This window comes from Pectinophora gossypiella, chromosome 9 (genome assembly GCF_024362695.1).
Source record: "Pectinophora gossypiella chromosome 9, ilPecGoss1.1, whole genome shotgun sequence".
Lineage (NCBI taxonomy): Eukaryota > Metazoa > Arthropoda > Insecta > Lepidoptera > Gelechiidae > Pectinophora > Pectinophora gossypiella.
In genome coordinates, this window is record NC_065412.1 from 15,696,303 (window position 1) to 15,708,870 (window position 12,568).

General features: G+C 38.0%; 1 protein-coding gene across 1 annotated transcript; it reads left to right on the forward strand.

Annotated features, from left to right (window-relative positions):
- The first annotated feature begins 5,022 nt into the window (after positions 1-5,022).
- LOC126369701 (trypsin beta-like) lies at positions 5,023-7,415 on the forward strand. Its single transcript, XM_050014268.1, has 4 exons — positions 5,023-5,160; positions 5,939-6,146; positions 6,499-6,757; positions 6,946-7,415. The coding sequence occupies exons 1-4, from the start codon at positions 5,127-5,129 to the stop codon at positions 7,252-7,254; spliced, it is 810 nt and encodes a 269-aa protein (XP_049870225.1). The 5' UTR covers positions 5,023-5,126; the 3' UTR covers positions 7,255-7,415.
- Positions 7,416-12,568: the final 5,153 nt, after the last annotated feature.

Here is a 12,568-nt window from a genome sequence, read left to right on the forward strand (position 1 = left end):
GGACATATCACAAAAATCACTCTGAGGTCCCTAGTTTGGTTAGGACATTACAGGCTGATCACCTGATCGTCCGAAAGTAAGATGATCCGTGCTTCGGAAGGCACGTTAAGTCGTTGGTCGCGGTTACTACTTACTGATGTAAGTAAGTAGTCGTTAATGAGTCATGTCAGGGGCCTTTGGCGGATCTATAGTAACCCTGACACCAGGGTTGATGAGGTTGGTAATCCACCTCACAACCCACACGATAGAAGAAGAAGAAGATTCAACTTGGTCCACACTCTACTCAAGTACTATGCGTTAGTGGAGAAACATAACAGAAAGGAACCATATTCGCGTCGTTACTTAGAAAAGTTTCTTCAAAGGAAACTCTGTTCAGCGCCATCTATATTTTTTCTGGAAAGTCCTTCATTAAGTAATATTAAAAAGTCATACTTCAGCGTTTATACAAACTTACGCCCATGAAGCCTCATGGAGTGGACATAGCCACAAGTAATAAGATAAGCCGATAAAGGATGGACAGGATGAGCCAAATTTATTTTCTTCTCTTTTTCGAAACAAATACGATATTAATTTGCTTGAATTTGTAACTAAAAACTTCTTCCTTAAGTGGAAAACAAATTAAAAAAATAAATAAAAGTTGTCGGGACATCGGCGTCGTCCCTCTTCGCAATGAAAATCTGCACATTGACCTAGGTCTGCCAACCATTGCCCAATGGCTCAAATTAGCTTCCAAACGTTTTTTCGATTCTGCTCCGCACCACCCAAATTCCCTGGTAGTTGCGGCTTCCGAGTACATTCCGCTTAGGGACGGTACTGAAAAGTATCGGCGTCCGAAGGACGTAATATACGATCCCGACGACCCGATTAGTCTAGCCATAGAGGCAGTCAATCAGCTCGCGACACCAAACACTTCAGAGCCCCGATACCGACCCCGCCGGCGTGGTCGACGATTTCCCTCATTCAGCGATTATCGCTATCGACCCACTAGGGTCGATTAATTCTTTCAAATATTTTTCCTCTCAGACGACGCCCTGAGCCGAGGTTCGCGCCCAACTGGGCACCCTCAGGCCTGTTGTCTTAAACGTTGTACCGGGTGAGAGCCTTCAGCGCTCCCCATTTGTCCGGCCAAGTAGTTAATGCCATCTGCGGCAAATCTACAATAAGTCACGTCAAAAAAAAAACCCTTCGTTATGGGACGAAGTCTGCAAGAACCAGCTGTTCTTTTGTTTGACGTAACTTACTGTAGATTTGTCGCGTATAGCATTAACTACTTATCTGGACAAATGGGGAGCGCTGAGGGCTTTCATGCTGTAGTTTAGCATAGGTAGTTAAAATGAAATAAGGGCGACGTTTTTATGTTCGCTCTCGTTTGCTTTTATAACTTGCACCATACACTTCAAGCGGCAAAGGTGTCGGTCAAATCATCGCGCAGCGTCCTGTCCTTCACGGTTGAACGACGCCTGCACTTAGCAACTGAACTATTGACGTTGAACGCAATTGTCTGTGTTTACAATGCAATACTTATAAAGTACTATGAGAATAATGTCGATGAATTACTAGCTTAGTTAGAAGGATCTGATGTTATTGAGGTTGTACAAGTTGGTGTCATCATCTCCCAAGCAGTATCCCGTTTTTCATAGGGTCCTCTTACCTAACCTGAAGATTTGACAGGTCCGGTTTTTTACAGAAGCCGCGAAGGGAAAACCAGCCCAAAAACAGATTAGGTCACATACCTCCGAAAATTGTAATTCTTCAGAAGCCGCGAAGGGAAAACCAGTCCAATACAGGTTAGGTTAGGTTAATTCTCGGGAATGTAGGTTTCCTCACGACGTTTTTGTTGTTGTATAATTTCGTGTAAATACTATATATCAACACGTTTGTATGAATACTTTAATAAGAGAGTATTCATAACGGCTTCCGTGGTCCAGTGGTTGAGCGCTGGGGTCACGATCCGGAGGTCCTGGGTTCGATTCCCGGTAGGGACATATCACAAAAATTACTTTGTGGTCCCCAGTTTGGTTACAACATTACAGGCTGATCACCTGGTTGTCCGAAAGTAAGACGATCCGTGCTTCGGAAGGCACGTTAAGCCGTTGGTCCCGGTTACTACTTATTGATGTAAGTACGTAGTCGTTATATGAGTCATGTCAGAGCCCCTTGGCGGCTCAATAGTAACCCTGACGTCAGGGTTGATGAAGTTAGTAATTCACCTCACAACCCACACGATAGAAGAAGAATAAGAGAGAGTGATGGAAAAATAGAATGCTATTATAATGCCAGTATAGTTGATAAGAAATATGACTTAGTTATAGCAGGAATTGTAAAAACCGGATCTGTTAAATATTCAAGGTACGTAAGCGAACCCTATGAAAAACGAGATAACGCTAGGGAGATGGTACAGGAGGAAGCAATATTTAAAGACATACACTAAAATAGCGAGTAGGTACGTATGAAGACTTTGATGAAAGTGAATAAGGCTCATACACAACATAACATAAAGGGTGACGGTCACCTAACAATTCATATTGAAATAAACAGGTAACTCGTCATTTCAATATAGTTTGTTAAATTGTTTAGCGATGTTGCTGGCGAATAAGGAACAAAGTTGGATTTAAAATATATGTCAAGAAAATATCAGATTGCAAGAATTTTGTTCATCCTTAAATGCCATTTCAATTCATTTGTCCAATTCAAAACCCTAATTCCCACGCGCAAACTAATTGACGAACATCACATATCAGTTTAGTCACCAATTGAGTGAATGGAGCTAAAACGAACGCTGTAATAAGGTTAACCGATAAGATAGTGTTCATTAAATCAATAGAAAGCTGTGTGTATGGGATCGGCGCCTACGCACATTCCGAAGGGAGCCAAAGACCTCTCGCTTCCTGGACGAATGTGGACCTATTTCGACGATTTCTAAAATTCTTGTCTTTGTTTTAATTATTTGTGGTTGCTTTTATTGATGCTCTCTTTTGCTGGGTGAAAGCCTTTAGTGGTTCCCAATTGTCCGGGTAAGCACTGTATCCGAAGCAAGTGGACTATAAGTCATATAAAAACAAGCAATACAGTGTGAGAACCGATTTTTGAAATTCTAAATTAATTTACAATTGTTTTTATGATATATTTCTAATGGTGCTTTTAAATTTCTTAGGAATAATAAGTAATCTATGGTTTTTATGTATTGGTGAAGATGGAAATGATGTCGTTTAAGTATGTCTAGCTAAAGAAGGAAAAAACTTAATAACGTATAGTTAACATAAAAAATCATTCTCTTGAAGGATAATTTATAATAAATAGCGAACCTGACTATCTATCCTGATATCATCTAGACTATGTACTGAACATTGTACAAACTCCTCTACACATTTCATATATTTTCATTATCTCTACCACAGAACACACAATATCTAACAATTGACAACTTCAGATATCAACAAATATTTTTATTACATTTTAACAACGTGGAACGCTCAATATTTGTCAATTAAATTTTTTGGCTCGTCTGCACTATACACCCGCAATCGTAACAAAGTTATGTACGCTTCGAACTCATTACCTCTCAATTTTCGATGGGTTTAATACTTCCATGAAGAGAAACAATAATCGGTTACATAGCCTAACTCGACATCCATTGATCCTTTTGTTGAGAAACACAATGGGAATGTTCATAGAGACACCGCAATGTACGATGAAATTGATAGAATCATCACGTCGAATCTACGATGCAGTAAAAGCCTTGATTGCAGATAACCCTCCCAACTCCACCGAAATTACTGCACTTATTAAAATGCTATTAATATCGTTTGCACCTTTTTACGACTGTGAAATTTCGTATTTACAAGTGCCAACTTGATTTGTAGAGCGAATGATCAAATTAAATATTGGTGAAATGGCTTGTAATAAAATTGGTCCAAATATTTTATGATTGTTGAACAGTTCGTGCATATTTTAGTAATATGTTACAAGAAGCATTTCATGTAAATATGTTTGTGATTTTGCAATAACTAAAACACTTAAACAAGCAAGAGAAGCAAGAGAAGTGTGTCAGGAATGGATCGAAGCAAATGGAATTCTATAGTCTCTGCTTACCCCAGTGGGAAATAGGCGTGAGTTTATTTATGTATGTATGTAAAACACTTAAAAATATTTCTTCCGTCTTACAACTTTTTCTTGTTTTATCTTGCCTAAAATGGCACTGATGGACGAAGGCCTTATTCTAACCCTCCCCCAAACAAATATCAACAAAAATCACATAAATATTAATTTTCATCAAAAAGAAAAAAAAATAATTATGTTTAGGAATTTCCACAAGGACGAATGATCTAACCATTTCTTCTAAAGACTCATAAAAGATAAGATTACGAGAATAAATTATCTATCGCAAGTCGTCTATCGCAATCATTCAACTTGGCTAACTTTTAACGACCTCCGTGGTCCAGTGGTTGAGCGTTGGGCTCACGATCCGGAGGTCCTGGGTTCGATTCCCGGTGGGGATATATCACAAAAATCACTTTGTGGTCCCTAGTTTGGTTAGGACATTACAGGCTGATCACCTGATTGTCCGAAAGTAAGATGATCCATGCTTTAGAAGGCACGTTAAGCCCTTGGTCACGCCCGGTTACTACTTACTGATGTATGTAAGTAGTCGTTACGAGCCATGTCAGGGGCCTTTGGCGGCTCAATAGTAACCCTGACACCACTTTGAAGATTGGTACTCCACCTCACAACCCACACGATAGAAGAAGAAGATTCAACTTGGTCCACACTCTACTCCAGTATTATGCGTTAGTGGAGAAACACAACAGAAACCATATTCGCGTCATTACTTAGAAGAGTTTCTTTGTTAAATTGACCGGAAATCTTTAGTTTCGTGGTCAAGGTATTTAGCCGTTACTCAACGACAAAATAAGACATTGGAAAAAGTAAATGCTGCAATGAATTTAGGTTATGCTGCATAATAGGTAGAAACAAAAACGGTTTTTCGCGGTGACGTTCTTGACATCAGTAATTCGGTCAAACCCAAGATAAGGTGAGATGATCTTGACTTCAAAGATAAAGTTATCGAAGTTATCGAGATGAGAAATCAACATCGCTTTGTTTAGTCGATAACTTCTATTACCAAAATGCAGATATCTGTGTGTTTATTTGTTCTATTTGGTGAGTTTAATATATTTTTACTTAATCAGGACAATGTGAGCCGTTATAATTTCAAATATTATTTATATTCGTAGCGTCTTAAACAAAAATACACTATTTCGTTGAGGTCTAATCATAATATATTAATAATAATAATAATAATAAAAACACTTTATTGCACACAAATACACAAAACATTTACAGGATAAACTTATTCACTAACTAACTAACTAACTAACTAACTTAACTTATTATATTATTATATTTCTATCTTTTTTTGGTTTTGCGATATTGCAACTAAGGCATTGCTCAGCATTGATTCTTCCGCTTTCCATTGGTAATTTTTATAATTACTATTTTTAATGTAAGTAATTAATCAATAATAAAATATCGTATCATCATCACTTATTTAAAACCCACGCTCTTGTCGGTGTAGCATTCTCCATTCTTGTCTATCAAAAACCAATTCCTTCACAAGTAAACTTTCGTATAACACCAGGTAAATATCATTTAAAAAGTGTGTTAGAATCGATCGTGTACGGTCACGAGTACTAATGTGTATACTTTGAAACCATGTCACATTAACATTTTTGACAAATTAAACTGTAAGTCTCATTAAATGTCAAATATGATAGTGCGACAGGGTTCTTAAGTGGGTATATGATATTACTCATGACTGTACATTATATATAAAAAATACGCTCTGCTTGATCGAATTTGAATTACTTCTTGGTCAGCTATTGAGGTGTAAGCGTGCACAATAACCTTTTTTTAATAATTTCTATTGTTTTTCCCACAGCATCAACAACCTTCACATTATCACTGCCAGCATCCGAATTAGCAGCTATCGACACAGCTCGTATCGTCAATGGCTTTGAAGTTGACATCACTCAAGTCCCCTACCATGCTGCTTTGAGGAGGAGGGTAACGGCAGGCTGGTCGTACACCTGTGGAGGTTCTATCATCTCCAGCAGAGCTGTGCTCACTGCAGCTCATTGCGTTGTTAGGTTTGTGGACTTCTGTCTCTTTATGTTAATTTTATTATATCCTAGGTATATTGTATTCATCATCTTCCTCTTAACCTCTTAAAGCCGAAATCTCCAGACACAATACTTAAACAATGATGTTTGGATTTTAAAAGGACATACAGTCTTATGACTTTAACATTCATCTGCAAATTCATATTGCTATGATGCTATATCAAATCGTCCAAGTATCCAGCACATTTAGTTTTAAGCAGCAATATTGGGATAGGCTTCTAAATAGGGTTTCTTTCATGCCCATTTTAGTAACACCACCATTCCTCTTGGCATATAATAAACACTTTAGTGAAAAATAACCACTTGTTTTCTCTTTCAGTTATGAAGACTCCCCATCACTTCTAAGAGTCACAGTTGGAAGCTCCTACCGTCTATCTGGTGGCAAGTCATACGATTTATCCAAGGTTATATCTCATGTAGAATATAGCCCAGAAACTTTAATGAATGACATTGCCATGCTTGTCACCAGTAAGGATATTGCTTTCAGTGCAAGTGTGAGCTCTATAACTTTTGCTACTTCAAATTTGTATCTACCTACTGGTACCGAAGCTCTCATTTCCGGATTTGGTTTGGTTGAAGTAAGTATCTTTTTAGAAATAAAAGAAACATTGACACACAGCTTCCTTTCCTTAACCATATCACTTTCCAAAATGAAAGAAAGTGGCAGAAATAGAACTTAAATATTTGTTGTAATATGTAGTATAAATATGGCGAAAATTTTATTCAACACTTACTGTCGTCTCACCATGTTCACTATTTCTTCCAGCAAGGAGGCTTAGCATCTCCAGTTCTACTAGCAGCGAGAGTCCAGATCGTTGAACAAACTGTCTGCGCACGAGCATACCAGCGCATCACCACGATACACCCTGGAATGGTCTGCGCCAACGCCACGAATCCACCAAGGGATTCCTGCCAAGGGGACTCGGGAGGTCCCTTGGTGGCGCAAGGATATTTAGCCGGGATAGTATCCTGGGGTGAAGGATGTGCAAGCGCAGTCTACCCTGGGGTATACACGAGAGTATCTGAGTATTCTAATTGGATTGTCAGTAATCTCCAGAATATTTCTAGTAATTGAATGCGGTACCTAGTAAATGTATAAGGCTTTTCAGTCAGTGGTTGATGACTTGTAGATGATGCTCAATTTTTTGCCATGTGTTTGTTTGTATTTATTATGAATCTACCCAGATTATAACTTGAATAAGACTAAGGAATAATAGTAAAGTTTTTGATTTGTTACTTTGTTTTTATGATTACTCACCTTTTTACCCTTTAAGCTTGAAGGTTATCAATACTAACAAAGAAAACCTTTCGGATTATTTCTGCAACACAAAACGCAAGAGGGAAACCACTGCCCAAAAAAAGTAGCATGGAGAATGCTACACCGACAAGAGCGTGGCTCTTAATTGATGATGATGAAAATGCTGGCAGCGTGAAATACTTCCAAAGCAAGCTATTATAATATTATTTTTAGATCTGATGTACATGATTCAAATTTTATCGCACATACAAGAACATTAATAAACTATTTTCTGTGATTGGTGTGAGGCGATATAAGCTGAAACCGGCTTAATTTTTTCCGCGTCGTACATGTTGTCAGAATTTTAAGCTTTTATATGAAAATTACAGAACAAATGAGGTCTTTTGTAATGTCAACTTGAAAAATTCTGATGAACGTGATCTCGTGAAAGAATTCGCAATGTCACTGATAATTAAAAAAAAAACGTTTATCACATAGGGACACCAAAGTAACAAATATAAAACAAAACACGGAATACCACATGACTTACAATCAAAACACGCAAGAAAAACAACTTACACAAGAGAGTACAAATAAATAGACTGTAAACATTAAGGGAAATCGTGAAGAGTGTATGGACTGGTCAACAATGTAGGTGTCCTTTAATTATTCTCTCTCTCTAGTCTCTCTCCCTCTACTGTCTCTACTGTCTAGTCTCTTTCATGCCCTTGTGATGTTTCTGACACCAATAAAACGTAAAATATGAAGAGATACAACTCAAAGTGAAGGAAAAAAATTAAATTTAAAAAATACATTACGTGAAAGATACCAAATGATTATTGAACTTGAATGAATCGTTACAAAAGTTGAGCAACCTTATTTGAATACAAACAACTTTCTACTGCATCACTTGCGGATACGAGTATTAAAACAGTGTCGTTTTGTGTCATTGACTTCACTGATAATGATTCTACTTTCGTGACTGACGAAATGACGATACGCTAATAATTATGCTGAAAGTCTGTGTCTTTAACGATAATGGAATATTGGTTATATTGCAAAGCGGTGCTGTTGGAAAATTCTTGCTAATTGGATGATTTGGAATTTTGAAGTATGAGTCTGATACGCGGATGTATTATTTTTATTTGTTAAATGTACCTGATTCTTTTGCTGTCGGTTCGAACCTAGGTACCGGACTTGCGTCAATGAATTGTTAATTTATCTTAAGTACAGTTTTCACTAATACAGTTAGCTTGACTATTATAGACGGCGATACGGCTCACCACCTATCAGAATGGTGTAGCAGAAAGCTCGGTGAGGTGTGGGTACTTAGTTCATCTTGCGATAGATGTACAATCAAAGAGCAAAAGTTCAGTCACTGAGCCCAGCGAATTATTTGTAAGTGGCGAAATTATAAATCATTATTTGTCAAAATTATGAAATTATGTTTTTGTAGGTGTTTATGGTCTATTACAGAAATGACATGTAACCACGAGGTCTTAAGTGCAAACAGTTAATTTATTACTTTGCAAGAAACTGACTGGACTTTTGCTCCTTATCCTCTACCTACCCCAATTAGGATATACTAGTCGTGAGCATATGTTGTTACTTTAGTCGGTAAGCTCAATGATTGGAGATGAATTATGTATGCCAATTTTTAATAAGCACTGTTCATCACATCATATTTAATCATGCATCGGTCTTTAATAATAATTCTCTGACTGATTGAAACACAAAAAATGTATTGCAATGAGTAACAAACAGTACTGTTAATTCATAGGAAATAATAATTAAGTAGGTGATGACTAATCGCAATGTCAATAACCCTAACTAGTGTAGCGATCATGAGTTTAAGCATTACGTTGACTGCAGTAGTAAAGTATATTGCTTTTCAGAATTCAGTAGACATCCCGTTGGTGTGCAACCCCCCGACAAAAGATGACTATTTAAGTGCGCCTACAGATAAGGAATACAATCCCGACTCGAGATCGCAAATTCGAGATCCCGCGGGATTGGAAATATAATTCTTGCGAGATCCCGAAATTTTCAGGATCTCGTCTTGTTCATAAGAAAAATGTAGTTAGGATGGCTGAAAACGATGAAAACTGCTTGTTTCTGATAGTGAGGTTAATTAAAACAAAATATTTTTGGGAGAAAATAAAAACCTTTATTCTTCAATATACAGGGTGTTAGTGACATCGGAACGAAAACTTTGAGGGGTGATTGAGGCCATGATTCTGAGATGACATCAAGTGGAATTTTCCGTCGCAAAAGTATGGAATTGAAAATAATTAAAAAAAACACAAAAAAATTCAGGAATATTCAGACTGAAAATTCCACTTGATATCAACTCAGAATCATGGTCTGAACCATCCCCCTCAGTATTCGTTACGGTGTCACTAACACCCATACCTACTTGTATGGCTACCGTATGTACTTGTGTGGGGTGTAAGTGACATCGTAACGAATACTGAGGGGGATGATTCAGCTGATTATTCTGAGTTAATATCAAGTGGAATTTTCCATCGCAAAAGTATAGAATTGAAAATAATTAAAAAAAACTAAAAAAAATCATGAATTTTGCGACGAAAAATTCCACTTGATATTAACTCAGATTCATGGTCTGAATCATCCCCCTGAGTATTCGTTACGATGTCACTAACACCCTGTATAAAGTGTTCCCTGGAAATCAGCATACTTAATCAAAACAAAAAAATATAACTCAAGGAGATTCATCCAATCCCGCCAATCTCGAATGGGATCACGTCATATTATAGAGTCATCCCAAAAAATTAGGCGAGATCTCTCTAAGTCACAGACCAGCGACGATAATGTCGAGGACGTTGTCGACGCGGGGCGACGACGTCGCCGATGGTCGCCGTGGCATGTCGATGACGTCGCCGACCGTCGCCGTGGCATGTCGACGACGTCGTCGCCACCATCGTTGTTCGTCTATAAGCGCCATAATAAGCACAGGTTATTTTACAGCGCCTCTAGCGTTCACTTCTTGTTTTTCAAGTGCCATCCCGGAGGTCAAAGACCATTTTGTCCATTATGTCGTTCTGGAAACTGACATTTATACTTGGTGATAGAGGTAAAGGTAAATGTAACGATCACTGTGGGCATCTAGTTGTGGTCGATGCTCTGCTTGATGGTAGGTATGGGGAATAACACAGCTGGACAATGTTGACTGCACTTTTATTAATTTATATTATAAAATGTTTAACACACGATAGGTACACGTTAGTTTCGTTTGAGATCAGAAGGGCAAGTATTGCCATACTTAAATATTAAAAATATAATTTTGTTGGGGATGCCAACAATCACTTTCTATGTCCCCAACGGGATTCGATCTCGGGACCTCCAGATCGTGAGCTTTAAGCTCTTCCCGTTTCTCGCGCCAGTCACCCGCATATCCACAAATATCCCGTTTATCTATTAGCTTCCTATAATATCCTTGTCTATCTACCGTAGACTACGTGTTTATTTAGTAGATAGCCTGTATCGAGTGGCACAATAAACCAGTCAATTACATGCATACAGGGCCCGGCTTCCATCAAATCACTTTATCCACCCTTTGTGCCAAACTGGGGACGCTATTCTGTACACTGCTCGACGAGATAGTTGAAGGAAGTTGTTTATCATTGAGGAGCTCGGTGGCGCAGCGGTAAACGCGCTCGGTCTGCGATTGTTGAAGTTAAGCAACTTTCGCAAAGGCCGGTCATAGGATGGGTGATCACAAAAAAAAATGATCATCTCGAGCTCCTCCGTGCTTCGGAAGGCACGTTAAGCCGTTGGTCCCGGCTGCATTAGCAGTCGTTAATAACCATCAATCCGCACTGGGCCCGCGTGATGGTTTAAGGCCCGATCCCCTATCCATCCATAGGGAAGGCCCGTGCCCCAGCAGTGTGGAAGTCAATGGCCTGATGATGATGATGTGTATATCACGGCTATTTCTCTATGACTTTTTAAACTCATGCGTGGTGTGTTTTTTTATTATTTGTATTTTTATATGTTCAGCCTCAAATAACATTTACAACTTGCCTAAACAGATGTCCTCATTTGCGTTGAGGAATCGTCAGTTATAGTAAAGAAATCTTATGTAAAAAACATACACATATACGTAAGATCACGCCTATTTCTCGTTGTGGTAGGCAGAGATTACGGAAGTCCACTTATTACGACCCTAACAGCAAAATTGGTGTCAATTTTGCTGCTTTCACTCTCATCAAACTCTGTATACTCAAAAAAACATGTTAGTTTATTTTATAATAAACTATTATAAAATTAAAACTATCCCACTCTTATTATTGTTAAAATTATTATCTAATTAATATATACATATATTTACTACTAACGCCATCTAGTGTTGGATTGTACGTGTGTTCAATGTGTCAAAAAAATAAACGTCAGTTTCGCAACAACCGTTACGCGTTTTATTAATTATTGTATACAGTCTATAATTCAAACTGTAACTTAAACATAACAAAATACCTAGCACCTGATTTGGAGTGTGGAGAGGCTGGTGATCTGTCATACAGGGCATCCTAGTACAGACACCAGTCTCTCACACAGATGTTATAGTTATGCCTTTGTTATGTCGTTATGATGTTTGTTAAACTGTCTGTGTGGGAGAAAATAAAGCTTTATTTATTATTATTTAAATAATAAAATATGAATTAATACAGTGTAAAAAATATAGTTGAAATGCTTTTAAAATTATAAAAAAAAATATAAATAAAATATAAATTTGTTGTTGATCCGTACCTACTATTGTAAAATACGGCCTACGTGGTCCACTGGTTGAGCGTTGGACTAACTATCCGAAGGTCCCGGGTTCGAAAACCGGTGGGAGCATATTACTAAAATCACTTTGTGATCCCTAGTTTGGTAAGGACATTACAGGCTGAACACCTGATTGTCCAAAAAGTAAGATGATCCGTGCTTCGGAAGGCACGTTAAGCCGTTGGCCCCGGTTACTACTTACTGATGTAAGTAAGTAGTCGTTATATGAGTCATGTCAGGGGCCTTTGGCGGCTCAATAATAACCCTGACACCAGGGTTGATGAGGTTGGGAATTCATCTCACAACTCACACGACAGAAGAAGAAGAATTGTAAAATAGAGCTAAAATTGAGACTTAAATTTCAGTA